Consider the following 23,762-nt stretch of genomic DNA (forward strand, 5'->3'; position numbering starts at 1 on the left):
ATATAAAAGGCCTTAAGGTAAACTTGTCCATCATTCTTGTTGAAATCTACTATAAAGAATTTATTAGCTGTCCATTATTCATACCTTTCTGTGAATTTATGTCATGACTCTACTTCTCCTAATGCTATCTCAATTTTAATGTAAGTATGGAAAGAAAATCTGAACAAATGCCTTTGTTAATGAATTTCAGAGATGTCTTTGAGCAGGAAAGGATACTATTTGGGAGTATAGAATCCTGATACTTCTGTAATATATTCCCTTTGGGAAGCTTTGGTGCATTGCTTCATAAGGCCAATAGTGAAGTGAGTTTGTGCATGAATGTAGATCATATCTAAAATGACTTGGGAGAGCTTGTCTTCTGGTCAGCAGCAGTGCTATTTGTAAAGAAGCCTCTATACTGTTTTTACTTGAGCACTTTCAGTATGCAGAAACACAGAAGAGGAAAAGTTTGGAAGACTGAAAATGTTTATAGTAATAACTTCCAAGAAATGTCAATAAAGCAGAAACGAAGTGAAATAAACCCATATATTACTTATGTTTACATTGAAATCCCACATACATTAATTTAAGTTGGATTAAGTTTAAGGTACTTGTCAACATTTCTACACACTCGTGTTTGGTTACACTTCCCTTATGAAAATCGTGGATGTTTAACGATCTTACCCATCGTTACTGCAAGCTGCAACATTCTATTTATAAAAATTTTTATCTCCGCACTTTGTGGATTGCTTGACTAAAAGTAATCCTTTAATTCCTTTAAGTATTTTATATTAGTTTAAGTAAAGTAGACTAGTCTTTGTGAATGAACTAAGAAGCCCAGGCAAGGAGATCTTAATTAGTTCACATTTTTATGTTTGTCATATAATATTTGGGGATGTTTGGCTAAGAATATATATTGTTTAATGACTATAAGAGAGAATTAAGTAGCTCTTCAGAATTATGGTTTAGGTTATAATTCTACTCTGAAAGGTTAGCGTGTGTTCATTTAAATAAACTTGTCCAAGGTCACACAATTCATAATTGGCAGCACCGTGATTGAAACCAGCTCTGTAGCCTGTGCACTCTTGTGCCCAGGACCTGGTGGCAAAGAGAGAGAGAGGCACTGACATTCTCTCATAGCTTTCAATTCTTTCCCTTCATAACAATCTTCACTTGCACATTTGTGTTGTTTAATCAGCATATGTCTGTCGGTCAGGGACATGTCTATTTCATTCACTACTCTTTATACACTGTCAAGTGTGTATTATCTGGCCATAGTAGTTTTTCAATAAATATTTATTAAATGTATGAGTAGTTAAAAATAATTGTGTCATGCAGGAAAAAAAAAATCTGTGGCAACATTTAAAAATCCAAGTCACATAAAAATAGATCTAACCTAGACTTATGATTTTAATTTTCATAGGTTGAGAATATTTATTTTCTTCTTGTCCTTTTTAGAACTGTAATGATCTATGTATTAATATTAATTAAAATTAAATAGTAATAATAATATTATTAAATGACAAAATGCTAAGGATCATAGCAATAAATTTTAAAAGAATGAGCTATTATTAAACTTTTCTCCCTTTATTCAAAATTCTTTTTGTTGATAGCATTATTCCTTAGACTTTAATTAATTTATTTTTAGTGATAAATGCTAATTGATATTGTTTTTGTTATAGTCATACTTTGACATTTCCCCCAAAACAAAAAATAATGACATTAGCATTGTTCCAAGTGTATATAATTTTACATGATATTATCTATAAAACTTTAATCATTTATGCAGTTGATTGCATTAATTATATTTTGAAACTACATTCTAACAGTCATGGGACAGAGTATTTTTAATTATGGTAAAAGACATAAAATTTACCATCTTCACCATATTTAAGTGTATAATTCAGTAGCATTAAGTATATTCACATCGTTGTGCAGCCAATCTTCAGAACTCTTCATCTTGCAAAACTGAAACTCTACTCAATAAACAACTCCCCATTTCTTTCCTACTCCCAGCCCTTGGCAACCACCCTTCAAGTTTCTGTCTCTATGAATTTGTCTAGGTACTTCATGAAAGTGAAATCATATAACATTTGCCTTTTCGTGACTGGCTTATTTCATTTAGTGTAATATGCTCAAGTTTCTCCATGCTGTAGCACATGAAAGAATTTTCTTCATTTTGAGGCAGAATAATATTCCATCGTATATCTATGCCACCTTTGTTTATCCATTCATCCATTGATGGATATTTATATTGCTTCTAGATTTTGGCTATTATGACTAATGGCACATAAACATGGATTTATAAATGTTTCTTTCAGACCCTGCTTTCAATTTTTTGAGTATGTACCTATAAATGAAGTTGCTGAATCACATGATAATTCTATTTTTAATTTTTCAGAGAGCACAAAAGAGCTTTTTTTGAAACTATTATCGAGAAATTTTGAAGTTTTCAGAGCTTTTTACAAATAATTAGATATTGCAGTAGATGTTTTTGCAACGTTATATTTATTTGGAAGTTTGTTTATAAAATGGAGGCACAGAGTACGAATGAGTCCTATGCCTGGGCATGGATCCTCCTTCCGGGGCTGGCTTTCCATCAGTGATTAGAGATTACTCACATGCAGTGACCATGAAGCTCTGCACTGGCTGGCGGTTTTAGAATGAGTCTGACCACCTTAGTTACCTTTAACTGATTTTAGTTCTTGATAAATAGCAATTACTCAGCTTTTTTATGCCTCCTCTCTAGCCTGCCAGTAAAGGCGTGAGCCCCTACTTAATAACTAAATGTAACAGTAATCCCTTCTGGCTGATCTTTCTGCTTGTTCTTTCTTTGTGTATTTGGATCTACTTCCAATATTATTTCAATACTAGTTTTCTAAAAATGTTCAGAGCTATCGCTTTCATTGTATTCTCTATGAACCTATTAGGTCTGTTTACATTACGATAAACTTGCCACATTTGTATATGGTTTATGCTCTGATTACCTTAAAGTCTGTAATAAATTAACATCATCATTATCAAAACAAATTTATTATATGTGTAATTATGCATGACCTTGCATTTAGGTCCCAGATCTATGAACTGTGTCCATGCTTTAATTTGAGAAGAAACTCCTTTTTCCTTTTTTTTGTTTTTATAAGTCATCGACTTTGGTGTTCTTTTTTTCACGGAGCTTAAGGTTCCTGGCATAGCATCAACGAACTTATACACTTTCTAGCTTCAACCATATTTATTTCTATCCATTCTGTATATTAATTAATGAAGTAATTGACATAGCTAGAGAAAGTGTTACGCAAATGACATAAATAAAATAATTCGAACTTTCCTTTGTGCTTACCATCATTCTCCTATGGAGATGTAGTCGAAGAGATATAATTATAATTAACACCAATGCAGTAGATTCATAGTGCTGGCATTGCAATTAGAATTAATGCAATTAAACTAGAAAAATATGTAAACAGAAGTCACTGAGGTCACTGATAAGATATCTCAGATCGTTATGGATAACGCATTTCTAAATATCATAAATTCTATATATGAGGCACATTTTATTTTCTAAGCAATTTGACAACTGTAGTATTTACTATGTGAGAATAGACTGTATGTTTCTATTGTATTTACTCTTAATACTATGTGGGTAATATTTAATATGTAATTCATAAATAAGTACTGGTAGAATTAATCCTAAAGTTGTTATTGTTATGCAACTTACCCATGAAATATTTATCCTTTGTGTATTATACAAAATATTTAAACTGCAATTTTTGCTCAGTAACCACTAAGAATACTATATATTAAAATGTAAATTGATCTGTTGTATATCTATTAAAAGAAGAGTGAGCTTTATTTGCAGAGAAATATCCATTTTCCTATTTCTTTTTAATCACTGAAAAAATATAAAATTTTTATTTTATTTGCAATAGTGTCTATATTGTTTTTTTCCTTGTTAGTACTGTAATTTATAAAAGCAATAATCTCCTCAAAATAGTAAATAAAAAGCCCTTTTAAATTAACCTTATTTTTTTATTCTATTGTGGCTTCTAGAATGAACCATTCTAATTTTATTTACAAGGAGCTTCTTTCTTCATTGTGTGTCCTCTCTTCCTTTCCTCTTCTAACTCATTTTTTTCTCTCTCTCTAAAAAAATATGATTCGCTAGTCAGGGACTGTTCATTCCTTGATGCCCTAAGCAGGTGAGGATTGGATGGCTTGCTGAGACCTTTGGTTATTTTCCCTGCAGTTGTGTCACTAGTTCAGTATTGCTTATTCCTTCATCAAACCCTATACCTTGAGAGTTTTAGATATTATTTTACATATCCCTTTGACCAAAGAACAGTTTTTGGCCATCTGGAAATGGCCTCATATTTATAGAGAACTTTGAATTTGAAAGGATTATATTAAAGACTACGAGAAGAGAGCATACATATAGCTGGTCAGATCATCCTTGTCATCCCTGGTGACTAAGTTACTACTCACTCTCCCTTACCATCTTTCTATTTAAACAGTCACGGTCTAAAAAATGCGCTTTAAAAATAAGATATTGGATTATGCTGAGTGAAATAAGTCAGAAAAAGATAAATACCCTATGATTTCACTGATATGCAGAATCTAAGGAACAGAAAGAACAAATGAATCGAAAACAGACCCATAAATAATAGAGAACAATTGGGTGACAGCCAGAGGGGAGGGGCTGGAGGGGGCTGGGAGAAAGTGGCAAAGGGTTAAAGAAGTACAAATTAGTAGCTGATAAATGGTCGCAGCATAAGGAATGTAATCAGTAGTAAGGTAATGGCTAGGTGAAGAGACAGAAGGAAGAGAGAGTAATCAGAGGGATCGTCTCCTAAACTGTATACTTGAAACTAATGAAAAATTAGATATTATTTATATGAAATATTGTCCATTCATTCCCATAATCCCACACAAAAAGAGAATACATTTTTAAGAAAAAAATCTAGATTTATGAATCAGACTCAATGAGCCTGGTAGAGCACCCTTCACTCCTTGTCCCCCAACTTCTCTTACCTCTTACCTTGTTTCACTTTATGTTTTTCTGTAGAATTTACTACTTTCTAATATTTTATGATTTCATGATTTTTCCTGTTTATTGTACCTTTGCTCTCTACCCACCAGTAGCATCTAAACTCCGGGAGAGCAAGGTTCTGCTATTTTGCTGAATGACACATACCAAGCAGTGAGAAGAGTACCTAGCATAGAGTAGGCACTGACCTTTTGTTGAAGGAATGAGTTAATCCTGATAGTGAATGAGAAAAAGCAGCAAGTATAGTTCTTAGTTCTAACTAAATCTGTGCTTCAAAATTTATTTTTCTGTTTGTCCTTATGCTACCTAATTTGAAGACTATCGCTGTTAATATTTTGACAAATCAGGAAAGAGATTCTTCAACCAACTATACCAGGAGTGAACATATTCACTGATGTTTGTTTTGTAACAGGGGAATTCCAGATATCAGTATATTGAACAACAAGTGACAGGATGTGACACTTTTCATGGTTTTCTAGCTTCAAATATCTAATAAGCATTTCTAGCTTCAAATATCTAATAAATTCTGTATTAAGAATTCAGAGCTAGTGCCTATTTTCTATGAAAATATAAAAAGCAAGAATTTTATTTAGACACTGTCTCATAATTTTTAAAACAATTTGTAAATTTTGGTTCTGTTGCCTTTAAGAGTAATTCAGGGCAAAAGCATAGGTCCATGAATTTGCAGTTTTCCATAAAGTTTCATTGGCCAGTGTTCTGATCTAATATTTGCATTTAGTTGTTTAAGGAGGGAGACTGAGTTCTGCCAGTAGTATGAATCGAGGGGAATGTGTTGAGGTACAAAGGTCGTCTAAATGAGCCACGGTACCTTGAGAAAGGGTCAGCCAGTGCTGATTCTGCAATATGGTTGTCTTTCTACATGCAGCTATGCTAACTGTGGGTAAGAAATTTCTTAGACTAGGAGGTAATGTAATCACATATTATCAGATTTTCCTTCAAAAATATATTTGTAACCTAAAACAGTCCAGTATTTGTCCATACAATTTGGACCTAGCTTCTCCATGAATAAAATAATGGTTTTCTTGATAAACTGTGAGCAATGTTTTTATAACTATACTGCTGAACAAATTTTACATAGCTTATAGCATAATCTGGCCTAGACTTGGAATAATAATTTTAAGTATGAGGTTTGTTTGTTTTTTAATTTTCTAAAGAATCACAACTTGTATTTTAATTTTCTTTTAAAAGGTAGTTACTTCTGTTGATCTACATACATGTAGATGCCCTGTTCCCAGATTTCTTTTTAACCTCTCCCTGTCTACCAGAATATGTCCTTTATTCATGGACAGTATAGATATTACCATGCACACATGCAAGAACTACTCATTGATCTAAGTAATTTGTTATATGACCATGTCAGAACTGTGACACAGAAAATACATAATAATCTTTCTGTAGAAATTGTTTTATCTATTAATGAGATATATGTTCACATATTTTTACTCTTTAAGATTGAAAGGCATGACAACTGTGCCTATGACTATCTAGAAGTTCGAGATGGAGCCAATGAAAATAGCCCTTTGATAGGGCGTTTCTGTGGTTATGATAAACCTGAAGATATCAAATCTACCTCCAATACCTTGTGGATGAAGTTTGTATCTGATGGAACTGTGAACAAGGCAGGGTTTGCTGCCAATTTTTTTAAAGGTAACTTGGAATAATTTGAAATGTGAGATTTTCTTTGCCAGGGATAAATGTGGTTTGTAGCTTTGACTTAGTGGATAATTAAAGTTTTATTGAAAGTTGAAGTATGCACTGTTCATAAAGGTATTTTGGTGGGTTTTGATGGAAATGGTGATTGATAAAATACTGGAATTTTGAATTTTGTAGCACAGGGCGGGAACTCTATTAGTATATTATACCAACTTTTTAAAAATGAAATAGATAAAATGGCAAAATCCAGAAAGGGATATACATACAGGGAGGAAATATTTGCAATATAGTCAACAAAGGATTCAAAACCAGAAAGGGATTTATTGACTCGTAGTTGATTAGTTTATTCCAGGTGGCAGCATTTCCAAATCACCCATTACAGAGTGGCTTCCACTACACTGGAGACAATTTATGGCCTCCTTAGTGGAATACCTAACATGTATTTTTTTTAACAAAGAGTTATTATTGATCTGATACCTAAAATGTATTTTTGACACAGGGTTAGTACTGATAAGCCTTAATTTTGAATTTCATAACTAAATTTTAGTTTATTTTTATGTGTCACATTTAGTGTATATTACTGAAGTAAAAACAAAACTATTAATTTTATTTAGACACTGTCTCATAATTTTTAAAACAATTTGTAAATTTTGGTTCTGTTGCCTTTAAGAGTAATTCAGGGCAAAAGCATAGGTCCATGAATTTGCAGTTTTCCATAAAGTTTCATTGGCCAGTGTTCTGATCTAATATTTGCATTTAGTTGTTTAAAGAGGGAGACTGAGTTCTGCCAGTAGTATGAATCGAGGGGAATGTGTTGAGGTACAAAGGTCGTCTAAATGAGCCACGGTACCTTGAGAAAGGGTCAGCCAGTGCTGATTCTGCAATATGGTTGTCTTTCTACATGCAGCTATGCTAACTGTGGGTAAGAAATTTCTTAGACTAGGAGGTAATGTAATCACATATTATCAGATTTTCCTTCAAAAATATATTTGTAACCTAAAACAGTCCAGTATTTGTCCATACAATTTGGACCTAGCTTCTCCATGAATAAAATAATGGTTTTCTTGATAAACTGTGAGCAATGTTTTTATAACTATATTGCTGAACAAATTTTACATAGCTTATAGCATAATCTGGCCTAGACTTGGAATAATAATTTTAAGTATGAGGTTGTTTGTTTGTTTTTTAATTTTCTAAAGAATCACAACTTGTATTTTAATTTTCTTTTAAAAGGTAGTTACTTCTGTTGATCTACATACATGTAGATGCCCTGTTCCCAGATTTCTTTTTAACCTCTCCCTGTCTACCAGAATATGTCCTTTATTCATGGACAGTATAGATATTACCATGCACACATGTAAGAACTACTCATTGATCTAAGTAATTTGTTATATGACCATGTCAGAACTGTGACACAGAAAATACATAATAATCTTTCTGTAGAAATTGTTTTATCTATTAATGAGATATATGTTCACATATTTTTACTCTTTAAGATTGAAAGGCATGACAACTGTGCCTATGACTATCTAGAAGTTCGAGATGGAGCCAATGAAAATAGCCCTTTGATAGGGCGTTTCTGTGGTTATGATAAACCTGAAGATATCAAATCTACCTCCAATACCTTGTGGATGAAGTTTGTATCTGATGGAACTGTGAACAAGGCAGGGTTTGCTGCCAATTTTTTTAAAGGTAACTTGGAATAATTTGAAATGTGAGATTTTCTTTGCCAGGGATAAATGTGGTTTGTAGCTTTGACTTAGTGGATAATTAAAGTTTTATTGAAAGTTGAAGTATGCACTGTTCATAAAGGTATTTTGGTGGGTTTTGATGGAAATGGTGATTGATAAAATACTGGAATTTTGAATTTTGTAGCACAGGGCGGGAACTCTATTAGTATATTATACCAACTTTTTAAAAATGAAATAGATAAAATGGCAAAATCCAGAAAGGGATATACATACAGGGAGGAAATATTTGCAATATAGTCAACAAAGGATTCAAAACCAGAAAGGGATTTATTGACTCGTAGTTGATTAGTTTATTCCAGGTGGCAGCATTTCCAAATCACCCATTAGAGAGTGGCTTCCACTACACTGGAGACAATTTATGGCCTCCTTAGTGGAATACCTAACATGTATTTTTTTTAACAAAGAGTTATTATTGATCTGATACCTAAAATGTATTTTTGACACAGGGTTAGTACTGATAAGCCTTAATTTTGAATTTCATAACTAAATTTTAGTTTATTTTTATGTGTCACATTTAGTGTATATTACTGAAGTAAAAACAAAACTATTTTAGTGCAAATAGTAACATCAAATATGCATTTAGAAAATTCATAGGCACTTAGATGTGTCAGTGTAGAATAAAATTATTTTATGGGAAGAGAAAAAAATTTCTCTAGACTGATTTTTATAGGATAAATGATGGATTCAGTTGTATATGTCCAAATTTAGCGTGATTAATATCTACCATTTTCATTATTTAAAGAACAGTATAATGGATTTTCCCTAAAAGTTAGGTATTCATCATGTGAATTGAAAGGCAGAGAACCTTGGCACTTTTACTATATGCATTCAAAGTATTTATTAAAATTTACATTTACATGCTTTAAACCTCTGTTATATTTTACAGTATAAGAAACGTGCTATTAAGATTCTCTCATGTGATGTTTATATGTTTGGTTATCAAAAACGTGTAGTGTTTTGCTGATGCGTAATTTCTCCAAAGAATATTGTTGCTAATTCCCTAACTCACAATAAGTTATACCCGAAGAATGAGATTTGGAGTAGCTTGTCATCTATGTTTTTAAACATAGTATATATATTTTCATATGTACATTATATATATTTCATGTTTCAATTATAATTAAAATAGTATATGCATTTAAAAATAAGGAATGATTATATTTTCTGGATTAATGTATAAAAACACTGAATCCTTTAAATTTAAAGAGGTCCAGTAAGTTCTGAGTTTTTTCTCTTTAATTTATATTCGCCATAATTTCTTTAAAAGCATTTTCCAGGATATCTAGCAAACTATGCTCTGAAATCAAGAGATGGAACTTCTTTTCTGTCAGTTTTCTGTTTCATTCTGAGAAATCTCTATATTGGTTTCACTAACCTTTTGACTTTAAATTCAGAAAAAACATACTGTGTCTGAGGTAAGGTGAACTTCAGGTGACCCTGCTATAGGTTTCTAGTACTTCTCAAGGTTCTTACATGTTCTGAGGTTGCGGTGACGTGAATTTTTGTTTTTCATTTATTAAGGGCTTGCAAATTGTTCCTGCTCCTTTGTTGAAGCAACCACTTGTCTCAGTTTCATTCAGAGCTATTAAGCATGTTGTGGTTCCAAAAACTTTTGCACCTTACTATATAAAAACAAAGCACACTCTAGCGTTTGCTGTCTTTACAGAGGAAGATGAGTGTGCCAAACCCGATCGCGGAGGCTGTGAGCAGCGATGTCTGAACACTCTGGGCAGTTACCAGTGTGCATGTGAACCTGGCTATGAATTGGGACCTGACAAAAGGAGCTGTGAAGGTGAGACTGGATTCGTCCTTGGCGTGCCCTGCCCGAAGCCCGCTGCCCCATTCCTTTCTTTCATTACAGTCTCATTCTCTTTCTTTCTGCCTCCCTCTTCCTTTCCTTTATAGTAATGTCTTTCCTCAACTAGTAAGATTCAATTTATAGTCACGGCTGATGTGAAACTTTGTTGAGTTCTTGTTATAAAATCAGTCATTTTCTCCCTTGGTTACCAATGAGGCCGATTGTCTGTCTGTCTGTCTGTCTATCATCTATCTATCTATCTATCTATCTATCTATCTATCTATCTATCTATCATCTATTTATCTATCATCTATCATCTATATCTATCTAGTTTATCTATATACATATATTTCTATTTTTATGTCTATCTGGACCTAGATTTTTATCCACCCATCTATTCATCTATTATTTATTTTAGTCTTTTCTTAACATAATTTATGGGTCATCTCCCTTACTAAACTATAGAACCTCGAATCTGAATTATCCTTGAATTTCTAGCATCTAGCACAGTCAGATGTGAAGCAGGACTAAATGCATTTTATTAAAGATTCACAAACAAAGACATTGTGTCATGTTTGCTACATTTCTCTATAATTCTAAGATGAGGTATCTTGTACAGTGTTTTGTTATTAAGTCCTGTTATCTCTTCCTTCAGCATTTAAAGTTGACTCTTTTCTATTTCCCCTGCTCCACTGTGTTACAGGTCCCATACTAGAATTACAGACAAAATAAATGGATTGATCTGATTTCCTCCATTCTATTCCTCACTTATTCCACTCTAAAAATTTCTGCCAAAATCATTTTAACAGAACATTATTTACATTGATATATTTATTAAAGTTACTTTGGTGTTTCTCACAAAAATGTAAGCTCTCTAAGCACGAGCATCTTGTTCTCTACTGTATCTGTAATAGAGGACATTATAAGTAGCAAAAGTGGCAGAATTATTTGCTTAGTGAATAAATGCCACACCCCAGTTGACCTGTTTCTTCTTAAAAGGTTAAACTCTTCACTTCGACAAACTACTAATCTGCTCCCTATCCTTCACTTTGACAAACTACTATCAAACTACTAATCTGCTCCCTATCCTGAATAAAATGGGCACAATTATGCAGAAAATGCAGTATTTTAAAAACAGAACATTGTATATCAGACACTATAAAGAAATATAGCTATTATTTCTGTGTAGCTCCTAGAAATAAATAATTTACCTCATAATAATTTAACAAAAAGTGGCAAACATGAAAGCACAGGTAGTTTTTTTACTCTATATTTGTAAATATAGTTACACACACACACACACACACACACACAATTAAAGTAGAGACCAGTTATTTTAGGTAACTCTTGACTCCCTGGGAATTAATTATAAACCATACAATATATATTCTTTTCACTGAGCTTACTTTTGGATACTCTGATTTTGCTAAAGGTAGAGAGGTGACATAAATAATACCTCTGAAACGGATCATCTAATAAATATAGTTACACACACACACACACACACACAGTGAATTAAAGTAGAGACCAGTTATTTTAGGTAACTCTTGACTCCCTGGGAATTAATTATAAACCATACAATATATATTCTTTTCACTGAGCTTACTTTTGGATACTCTGATTTTGCTAAAGGTAGAGAGGTGACATAAATAATACCTCTGAAACGGATCATCTAAAGGGGAAGGAAAACATCGTTAAATGGAGTTTTTGGAATTATAACTGTTCTGTTTGCTAGCTCCAGCAACTCTTCCCAAGAGTTGGTTGTCTTGGGAAAGCAACAGCAACTCTTCCCAAGAGTTGCTTGTCTTGGGAAAAAAGAGTTTAAATAAATAAACATTGATTTTGGTCTTTCTACATGAGACCATATTGTACTTTATATGTATCTTTTCATTAATTCTCACAATAACCATATGGTATAGACATTGTACCCATTTAAAATATAAGAAAACCGACACCCAATTTTCTTTATATTGCTCATTTAACGTTAAAGTGATTTAAAATGTTGTGGTAGCCATAATTTGCTGGGCTCCAAAGCTACAAAATAACAGGTTATAATTGGGATTAGATGATTACAATAGTTGTACTATCGATTAAGGAACAGAGACTGCAGCTCTTTAGATTTTGAAAAATCTGGAAAATAGTTGAAATGCTGAGATGTTTGGATATCAAGGGGAAGGCGCTAACAAGGGGATGACCTTGTTAAAGAGAAACCTTTTCTTTTTCTTTCCTTCTAGCGGCTTGTGGTGGGCTTCTGACCAAACTTAACGGTACCATAACCACCCCAGGCTGGCCCAAGGAGTACCCTCCTAATAAGAACTGCGTGTGGCAAGTGGTTGCACCAACCCAGTACAGAATTTCTATGAAGTTTGAGTTTTTTGAATTGGAGGGCAATGAAGTAAGTGAACAATAATTTTTTTTTTCTGTTATGTTTTGGGAACTGCTGAAGAGAAACTGGTAAACTAAAATAGAAAGACAGAATGTATTTCAGTGGAATAATAATATAATGTCGTAGTCTTTCTTTGCTCTACTGCACATTTCTGCAACTGCTTATAATTCCTGTTGGCATTGGATAATATTTTAGAGTGTTTCTGGGAAGATGAAAATTACTCTGAGGAAGTTTTTACCTAGTGTATTAATGCATAGCATTTTTTTTTGATTTGTTAAAGAACTATAAAAAAAAATTGGAGTCAGCTTTATGTCACATCGACTTTTCTAGAAAAAAATAAACCCAAATCCACAGGTTGAATCATAACAAAATTACTCATTTAGGGGAACCTGGTATATTTTGCTTGTGGAAATGGGTATATTTTCATTATATAAGTAGTTTTTTATTATGAATGTACTTGTGGTTCACAAATAAAGATTAATACTTTAACTTCAATAAAAAATGCATTTAGTTGATATTATCTTTCTTTTACAAAAGCTGACTATAGTAAAGGTACAGTTTTCTGCCTGGTCACATTTAAACAAGTGAAATCTTTTTTTTTTTTTTTTTGGAATATGCTCCTGTGTATTTTTAAATCTCTTACTAATGGACTTTGAGGTAGAAGTTTCTGACTTTCTTGTTTCCTTAAAGAAAATTGAGTCTGAAATATAATGAACTTATGTATTTCAGAGAAATGTAGAATTTTAGAGCTCAGTGGACATTTCAAGATGTTCTTTACATCATGTTTTATGATGAGAAAGACTACGATTTATATTTGTAACATATTTTATCCACATGTAACAGCTGTCCTTTAATATTATCTGAAATTTGAGAAACTGTGAAATGAAGAAAATATTTTTTATAGTATTTTTTAAAAAGCTTTCATAAAAGTGGCACTTTTTGAAAATGGGAATCTCCCTGCCAGTTCTGTGGTTTGATACGGATTTTGTGTTGAATGACTTCTGCTATCTTAGTTTTCTCTAAAGCTGTTAGCTGTGGCAGAGATGACATTTTGATTCATTAATTGGTAGATGTTCCTTAGAAGTTTATATTCAGGAGGAAGGACGGTTGATGGATTAAATAAATGGAGCATTGTGTTCCAAAAGTGTTTTCTTATGGTAGTGGTCTTTATTCATGGAAGAACCCTTGAGAAATATTATAACATACCTCAGAATTTGTAAACATATCATGATGTTACTGTGTGGAAGGCCATTGCAAAATTCTGTGTATTTTCATAGCTTGATGTCTTAGCTATTTCAAATAAAGGGATGAGCAAAAACTTGACCTATAGAATATTAAATTAAGTTAAAGCTTTATTATTTTATTCATTACACTGATATCCTAAAGGGATGTCAATGTCAGACAAATTTGGCCTTGGTAACATTTTCCCATCCTGTGTCAGAGCCCTCTCTAAACAAAAATTGCAGCTATAACAAAGTGGATAGAAAAACTTATTTCATTTATCCTAGCAATATTTTGCTGATTTATCACCTAATTAATATCACAAGAAACAGTAATTTGAGTTGACGCATTGCAAAGTACAGATCATGCCCCAGGGTTCAATCATCTGCATTGTTAAACTTGCTAATTACACATTTATGCAATACGGTCATTCATGCAAGCTGTGTTCTTTAGAATGTGACCCTTCAGAACTTTAAAAGTATATCATGGAAACATCTGTTAGTGGCCATAAAATTGCCTAAGAATACCTGGCATTCACTTAGCTTCTTCCATTTTGGTGGTGTTAGTTAGTGCATTGCATGTAAATCAGAATGGCTCTACTTCATTTTAGCGTAAATTCCTGCCTCCATCCCACTGTATAGAATTCCTATTTGTTTGCACTCCTGCATCAGTGCTACAGAGTAACTTCACAGTAACTCGCAACTCAAAGAAATTAAGAAATATCAATTTGTTTAATAAGTTTGAAAGGCAAAGGATCCTTTTTTATCAAATACCAAGTATCTGTCTCACTTTGAAAATTCTTCATGGTGCTGTTCTGATTAGAATGAAGTGTTTCTGGGAGGCAGATCTGGACCAAGCCAAACTCCATGCTATTAATCACCATGCCGCCTCATATATGTATAATTTTGGAAAAGTTATATACAATTTCTGAACTTCGCTTTTTCATCTTTACAATAGAAAGGATCATTTCTATTGCTAATGTTTGTTTCATGGACTAACTGTACCAATTTCATGTAATCATTGCAGCATTAAATGAGATGGTACATGTCAAATTTATTCACAGTTCTTAGTGAAAATTTAAAAACATTTAACAATTAACACAAAAAAAGCAGTAACTGCTGCTCTTTTTGTGACCATCAGTGCCATCATGTCAATGAACATTTATTTCAGTTCTTAACTCTGTGTTTCTGGGAAAAGATATATGCTGTAAATACAAGCAAAGAAGCAGACAATTGTAGATATGTATCTCTTGGAGATATTCAGAACAAAATTCTTCTCAAACCTGTCTTTCATAGTTTCTGCCTCATGTTTGGACCTTTTTATTGATTTTTTTCTTTACCTTTTAATTCCAGTTTGACTATCACAGGAATAAAGAGTTGGAAAAGCATGACACACTTTTCAAAAATGAATGTCAATCATCTGGTACTTTCAAATCTGGTGACGCCAATGAACATGTTTTTTCTAGGTTTGCAAGTACGATTATGTGGAGATTTGGAGCGGTCTTTCCTCTGAGTCTAAATTGCATGGCAAATTTTGTGGTGCTGAAGTGCCTGAAGTGATCACGTCCCAGTTCAACAATATGAGAATTGAATTCAAATCTGACAATACTGTATCCAAGAAGGGCTTCAAAGCACATTTTTTCTCAGGTATCAGTATTCACATGCTGCATATGTATATTATGGATTTTTAAGGTGAATTGGCTTAAATTATATTTTATCCATTTTTCATAGTTTTCTGTAAATGTAACTTGGAGGTGTACAGAACGCATGAGCATTTATTCTACGTTGAACAATTTTTTATGTAAAATTAGGATGTTAATAATAGGAACCCTGTTGAAATTTAGTCAAAATACTTAGATCATGTATACACTAATCAAATATTATAAAGACTGGTACAAGTAACACAAAATTATTATAATAATGTTTTCATACAGTGACTTTGCTCTTTACCAACGGATGGGAATAATGATACCAAATTTCCAAAAATTGGCAAACTGTTTCAAAATAATTTATCTTTGGTCTTGGAATATGTTGTCTCATTTTAGCAACATAATTTTTATTCCTACCATTTATCAACATATTTCTTATTTCTCTTATTACATTTAAATTCTTCTTATTAACTGATATTAAAATCACACTTTGCCTCATCACTATAGAAATGACTGCAGGAAGAGACCTAGAACTATGGAAGTTATCATTTTACTAAAAAAAATATATTATCAGATATTTTCAGCAGTTGTTACTTCTGTGTTTGGAATGTATGTTTAATTTAATGAACATAGTGAAACTTCCTTCTTATAGAGCTGAAATTTGATAAAAGGTCCCCAAATTTTAAGAAAATATATAGAAATCAGTGAAATTCCCTCATTTTCCTAACTTTATACCTTATAAAAATACTGTGTAACTTTAAAAATAGATAAAATTATAGTAAACCTTAGTATAGCAATCTATTCTGCCTTTCAAACTGGCAAGCAATTTAAAGCAACTGAACTCCAATTATGTTTTAATATTAGGTAATTTGGATTGAGTTAATTCAAAGTCCATTTATTTCAGTCCCCATGTGTTTAAAATTAATGAGATTTACAATGCCCAAGGTTTGTTTGGGGTTTTCGGTGTAATTGAAGTTAATGGTTCAGGAGCTCCATTGAGGGGTCCAAGTCATACACAAAAGTAAGTTAGAAATACAATGGTTCTTGGCTCCCTTGTTCTCATTCCCTTCTTCCCTCAGATTTAATTGCCTTTTAAAAGTTCTTCTCAGACATTAATTTAAGATTTATGTTATTCAAAATAGAATTGTAATATCCTATTTCAATGAAAGGAAGACTTCCTTAGACTTCATTATTTTATAAATATCATGTATTTTTATCAATTCTAGATTTCCAGTGGTTAGAGATAAGGCTTCTTATGTTAGAGCCACTTAAATATTTATTTCTAAAATTGAAAGTATAAAGTAAATAAATTTCATCATAACATTAATAACATTCAGGATCCTTTTTACTTCAAATTAGATATATATTTTATTTGATAATACTTACAAAAAAGAGATACACACTAAATATACTGGTGATAAAGTATAATAAAATTTAAAGTTACCCAGAAGATTGAAAATTCATTCTCTGATATTTTAGTCAGACAAAACTTTCCAAATCATAAAGACAGGTTATTTATATGTTTGTGCCTTCAGGACACTATTGAAATATAAGGCATGCTACTTTAATTCTTATAATATAGATATGGAGGCATATACAATTATTTCAGAAATAATCACATGGAGATTTTAGTTATTTTTGCACATAGCCTTTGATTTTAAATAAGCACTTTGTAGACTTAAGAAATGAAATTGGCAGAATAATTCTAAGAACTTATTAGCAGAATAATTAATATCGATTTCTGTCACTTCCATGTTCATATAAGAAACCATCACATATGAATCCTGATTTAATATCGTAAATTAGTCATGAAAAATGCTATAGCTTTAAAATTTAGAAGTTATTGCATTATACAGCAGAAAATCTATAAACTCCTCTACAAAAATCAAAGTGTCGTATACTGTACTGATTCTGAGGTATATTTAAAAAGCAATATAACAAAGTAATAATATCAAAGCTAATAAGGATATTGAGACTATCAAAGTAACATTATTTGGACATGATATAGAATTATATGTCTATTCAATTTTTAGCTAATTCAGCATACAGTGGCATGGGCATTTTATAGAAGATATCTAGTCCAACAACATATTACTGTTATTTTCTTGGACTATATGAGGTTTGTTTTTATAATTAACAGTAATTACTTACTTTATATGATAGTAAAACCAACTTTAATTTTATATAATGTTGTATTTGAACACAAGTATAAAAATCTGCACAGGTATACTTATACTAAATGGTTAAGCAAAGTTAACTGTATTCTGCTCAGAACAAAGTTATTTTTTTCTTTATATGGGTGAAATGTAAAGGAAATATTAGTAAGATTTTATGTATGTCAAAACAGCAACCTTTGGGAAATTGATGTGTTTTTAAAAATTTAATTGTAATATTCATTTTTTGTGGATAATATAATAAATGACCTCAGGCAATGAGAATTGAGCATATTTTATCTTCTTTAGACAACCCTGTATTAGTGCAAAGACTCAACATGACTTCTGCAATAGCAAAGACACAGAATTTGAAGAATAAACCTCATTGAAAAGCAGTCTTCCTCACAGATAACTTTAATGCGAATGTGATCTGTTACTGATGGACCTAGTGACTTGCTTAGTGGCAGAAATGGAATAAAACCTAGATTTCCTGATTCTCTTTTTATTTTTGTGTGAAATAAACATAGGATTCAGATAAAATGATTTGTGCAAAATTCCCATCTCTAAACTTAAGTGATTTCAACTGATATGCTCATCTTATCCACCTTTCACCGTATACAGATATTTCTTCACATTGTTCTTCCCATGCACTATTTCTCTCATAGACTGGTCATAGATATTTTGAAAAAAAATTCGACCTCGTGTTATTCTCACAAGACTTTAGATATTTGTGTGATTAACTTCAAACGAGAATACAATGAAAACTTTCCTATAATTTAGAATCCTGTTCCAAATTTTTCATTATTAAACGATATTTAAATATTTGAATGTTTTGGCAAGAGCAAATTGTCTCTGTCATAGCTATCAGTAGAGTTTATTGGTGCTATTTTGAAGGTGATTATTCAACAGTTTTGTGTTGAAACCTGTATGTGCCATGTATGTGTGCACACATACATGAGAGTGTATGTGTACATGTATATATGCATGAGCGTGCATAGGTCTGTTTATTGTATATTTGAGCATTCGTTGGGAGTATATCTGCTCACATATGTTTCTGTTCTGGTGCACGGATCTTTCTTTTTCCTACAGATAAGGAAGCTATCTGCAAAGAGAAATTTTTTATTTTTGAATCTTGCAAGAACTTGATACAGGTTGCCACTTCAATTCCATCCAGTATGTATTATTAATAGGCTGATGGCCTCTGATAGTCTCAGAGATACTCTGCAAGCCTCTGATGGGAAAATGCCACCTCCTTTGTCCCTTATAATGGACTTTTCCTTCATCTAACATGAAGGAATAGAAAGCAGATTTGTCCATTCCAATGAAGGAGGCTAATTTCCATCTGCAGAAAATAAATGTTTTTATTTCTACTCAACAAAACATTTATTTCTTTCACTAATAAAAACTACTTAAAACGTTTTGTGCCTACAGCATGAAAATGCTAGAAAATTTCAAATGAATTATTGATAGAATTCTCAATTATTAAATTCATTATGCAGACATTCTGAGAAGTATTTAAAACTCTGTATCTTCCTTCCCTCTCCTTTTCGATTTTCAAAATATTTGTAGTTTGTGTACTAAAAGAAGAAAGGGAAAGAAAGTAAAAACAGAATCAGGTTTGCTAATAGTTTTTCCTCCCCTGGTTTGATGACCTTTCGTATATAAGAAGTCCAGAATATATTTGTATAGTTTGTCTTTTATGATATTGTCATTTCTCATCCACATAACCTGAAATTGCATTCACTTTAATTAGAATAGTTTACTTCTATTTGAACAAGTGTTTTTAAAAACATATCCACACTGTGTTCACTACTCCTGAGACAATTTAAAATATTAAGTTAAATAAGTTAAATAAATAGCTGTCTTTGTCTGCATGATGTAAAACATCTGGATAATTATAAGTATTCAAATGTTTACTGAAATTTTCTTTTTTCATATAATATTTTGACCTGTGGAGGCACAGTTTTATTTGCTACTTTGCTAGGCGTGATAACTTTCCTCTGCTGCTTTTAGTTACTATTTTGATTAGTCTAGTTTTGAATTTTAGCTAAAGTTTAGATTAACCTATACATATATTCTAGCAGTGTGTTTGATAACTTAATTTTCATGTGATATTGATTATATTAGTCAACATTAGATGTGGGGCTGAAGGCAGGAAACACCAATCAACTGGGAGACTGAAAAATAATAGATACTTAATTATGAATGTTTAAAATCTTTTTGTTCATCTTCCTCTTTCTTTTCCTCCTCCTTCCTGGTCTAAAAACTATTTTAAAATTATCATTTTTCCAGCACAAAAGAAATATGAATAATTGGCTACAAAAGCTGCTATTTGAATATGATTGGTTTCACTGTCAACTTTACTTCTTTTTAGTTACCATTACCACAGGTCAGATTATGTTCTGTCAAATCTAAATAATTCTCCTTAGAAATATAACCTAGTGACTTGAGATTTTTAATAGAATAAAATTTAAATGTTATCAATATTTCATGTACTGGAATTGTTTTCATTTTAGAATGACTATTGATTTAAAAACAGTGTTTTTATGTGTTTATGTGAACAAATTTCCTCTAAACTACTTTGCTTACAGTTGTTAGATTTTCAACCAGTTGACCTATAGGACAACTAAAGTTCACTCTGTCAGGTTTTAAGTACACCAAACAATCATTATATAAACATTTTCATAGAAAAAAATATGTGTCTATTTCAGAGTAAATAATTCTGGCACCAGAAAATGTTAAATTGGCTCTTTCCATTTAAGTGTATTTTTACATCCGCTCATGAAGGAGTATTTTCTTGAACCGTCTTAAGAGCTCTGAAAAGGTGCATTACAATAATAAATTTAAATCATTTACTGCTTAACTGTCTGAATTAGAATATGTAGGTATCTGCCACCATGGTGGTAGAAAGTATGGTTACCATCCACCCATTGTGCATATGTCATTAGCAACTCATAAACTATCATTTTCATTGTTGACACAAATAAGGGAACAGGACTTCCAAATTATCATAACGTTCTCTAAAATTAATTTTACAAAGCAAATTTTCTATTAGCTTCTCATTTCTTATACATTTTTGTGTTTGATACTAGAGAATTTTTTTATTCTATATTTTTTGTGCTTCTTTTAGTCTCCATAGTAAGTATGAAAAATGTAATTTACCTGTTAAGGATAGGTAGAGATCACATAAGTCACAGATACGTTGATTTATATACATTCTTGAGCATAGGTAGAAAACACATAAATCACATATATATTAATTCTGATACATTCTTTAGAACTCTGAGACTGCCTTTATGTATTTGGAATATTCTGATATTGACAATGCATGAATATACCCCAGGAGCATGTGTGTACTATGTTATATAATCAGGCTCCAAAAGGGGAAAAATAGATATGTCCTTAAAAATTATTATCAGATTCGTTGATTAAATGTCTTTCCTAAATCTCTCTCCACAGAGTGAATATTGATTTGATAAAAAAGCAAATATAGCATTTGCTATTTTGGTGCCACCATGAACTCACAAATTCTCATTAGAAAAATCAGTTGACAGAGTGTAAATCACAAATTCAGCCTAACGTCTGATATGACTGTCTCATGTCCTTTTGTTCTCTATACTGTGAGAGTGATGAAAGTCTGAGTGATATGTCATCATATATGTGTGTCATGAGCAATCTGCCAGTTTTTGACTTTAATGGACAAGCCAGCCATGGAATAAGAGTTGAATGACATAATATGGTGGCTGATGCATCACACTACTCATCTAGTTCATTTCCATCTAGCTCACACTGACTGAGATTAAGATCATTGCCTGCTCATCTAGTTTGGCTTTTGTAACTGTAGTGAATGAAGTTCATACTTTCTGTTTTAACCTTTGTTTCTAGCATAGTAAAAGTCCTTTTAGGGAATTACTTATTCATAAACTGGTCTGCTGGAGTAGATGTGTTTAAAACATATGTTAACTTTCTTCTTTAGGAGAGTCTAATGACACTTCTTTCCCCGCTATCCTGGAATATTAAGAAATGTCCAGATTCATTAATGCTTTGCATAACTACAACGTTAATGAAAAAAATCAACTTCAGTAGTCGTATTGATTTTTTTAAGTGATTACTAACGAATCTTGGAATCTTGTTTAGCCTCTGTCTAAACACCATGGTTAATATATTGAAGGATTTCTCTCTAATATCATTTTTTGGCATTTATTCAAACTACTCACAATTTTCAAATTATTTTTAAAAATTGGCAATAAATGTTTAGGATTAGTTGATAAAAGGATTAGTTCCTCTCTCCTACTCAAAACTCGTACTCCAGGAGTTAAAGAGGACTACAAGTTTGCATCCTAGCAAGGATGGTCTTGGAAACTTAATCCATAGTGCAAGGCACTAAGCTAAACAAGGACTGGGTAGAATTCAGATACTATAAATTTTGTTTTTGTTTTTGTTTTGTTTTGTTTTTTTACATTGGGAACAGAGAAAGCCGTGACTTAGTTTACCCTTTGCCAGGATTAACCACAACTAAATGGCTCTCCTTTGATATTCTTTGTTTTAAAGCTACTTACTAAACTGTGGGGTTGTCTCTTTGCTAGACAAAGACGAATGCTCTAAGGATAACGGCGGATGTCAACACGAATGTGTCAACACAGTGGGAAGCTACGTGTGTCAGTGCCGTAATGGATTTGTGCTGCATGAAAATAAACACGACTGCAAGGAAGGTATGAAAGGAGTGTTTTTTTCTTGACAATATCTAGAATTTCATGCAGTTTGGGTAAAGCCACTGCTTCCAGGTAGAATTAATCATAATTATTGACTATTCGAATGTGTGTGTGTATGTGTGGGTATGTATATACACATATATATATATGTATATATACGTATATACTTATATATGTATGTATATGTGTGTGTGTGTGTGCAGTGTTCAAAGATCCAAGGCAAACTACTGGAAACGCATGTTGCCTAAAAGTTCTGCACTTCACACATGGGTAGCATTAGAATAACTTTGTATAACAGACTTAGATGCTGCTATGATGCCATCTGGCAGCCAGAAAAGCACCACATTATCCCCAGGACTTTATAGAACAGACCTTATAACAGCCTTCATATTTAAACTTAACTTCTGCTGAACGCTTTGCATTTGGTTTCATTTCCCTCCCCAGAATATCTCATATACGTGCTACATGAGTGATGCCACTTTAAATACCAGGAGTGTCAAATTCAAATGCCTACCAGAAGAGAGACATTTAGAAATGGTAGATATTGTGCAATTTAAAGATTTTAGTCTTGGTTTTGGCAAAAAAATATTTTTCAAAGTCATACTAGTAGCATAATAGTATCCTACCAGTTTTTGTCCTCCAGGCCTTACAATATTCCTTAGAAAACCAATGATCTTAATCTCAGTCAGTGTGAGCTAGATGGAAACAAATAGTTATTCAGTTCCTATTTCTTCCTTTGGAGGCTGCTCCTGAATTTTCTACGTAATCAGGATTTATGCCTATTTTGAAAGAATTACTAAGACAGAATTTGTAACTTGAGTCATTAGCACATGTAGATCGGTTAGGTAACTGACTAGCACCAAAGTTAGCAACCTTTTTAATGCACATTCAAATGAAACTGAGTCTCTTGAATTGACCCTTGTTCCATTCAAATGTACTTTGTACTGGTCAAAGGCCAGTGTTTGGGGTTTTTTTTTTTCTCTTTTTACTGAGTTATTGACATTGCCCAGAATCACATGCAAGCAGGATTTTTGTTTCTTTTTACTTTCACATATGAGGATAAACCCATGGAGATTCTGATATTTGTGATTGGTATTCTGTAAAATCAACAGGCTGCAGAATAGGCCCAGTTATTTTGCAGTTATGGAAAGTAATTCAGAGAAAAAAAGACATAGCTTTTGCAGAGTATGCGTATAGCCCGTGGCTCACAGGTGACAAATAAATATAGATATCCTAAGTCTTTGTTCATTACAGTAAATATTTTCAAGAAAGGATTTTATAGAAAACTTCCTTTTAGATAAAACTATATCCAGGTACCCCAATAAAGTTCATTTTTATTGCCAGTTAAAGGGTGGGATTTCTTTTTACCTCTGCTATAGTACGGGCACCTTCCACAGTT

General features: G+C 32.3%; 1 protein-coding gene across 6 annotated transcripts in view; it reads left to right on the plus strand.

The window, feature by feature from the left end:
- Positions 1-23,762, plus strand: part of TLL1 (tolloid like 1) — a 166,832-nt gene that overhangs the window by 121,890 nt on the left and 21,180 nt on the right. For all 6 annotated transcript variants that reach the window (XM_025050406.1, XM_015593281.2, XM_025050409.1 and 3 more), the window contains 5 exons: positions 6,493-6,688; positions 10,112-10,237; positions 12,478-12,638; positions 15,316-15,496; positions 22,238-22,363. In XM_025050406.1, coding sequence (XP_024906174.1) covers positions 6,493-6,688; positions 10,112-10,237; positions 12,478-12,638; positions 15,316-15,496; positions 22,238-22,363 — 790 coding nt within the window. The remainder of the gene's footprint in view (positions 1-6,492; positions 6,689-10,111; positions 10,238-12,477; positions 12,639-15,315; positions 15,497-22,237; positions 22,364-23,762) is intronic.

The sequence above is a fragment of the Pteropus alecto genome, unplaced genomic scaffold (assembly GCF_000325575.1).
Source record: "Pteropus alecto unplaced genomic scaffold, ASM32557v1 scaffold166, whole genome shotgun sequence".
Classification (NCBI taxonomy): Eukaryota; Metazoa; Chordata; class Mammalia; order Chiroptera; family Pteropodidae; genus Pteropus; species Pteropus alecto.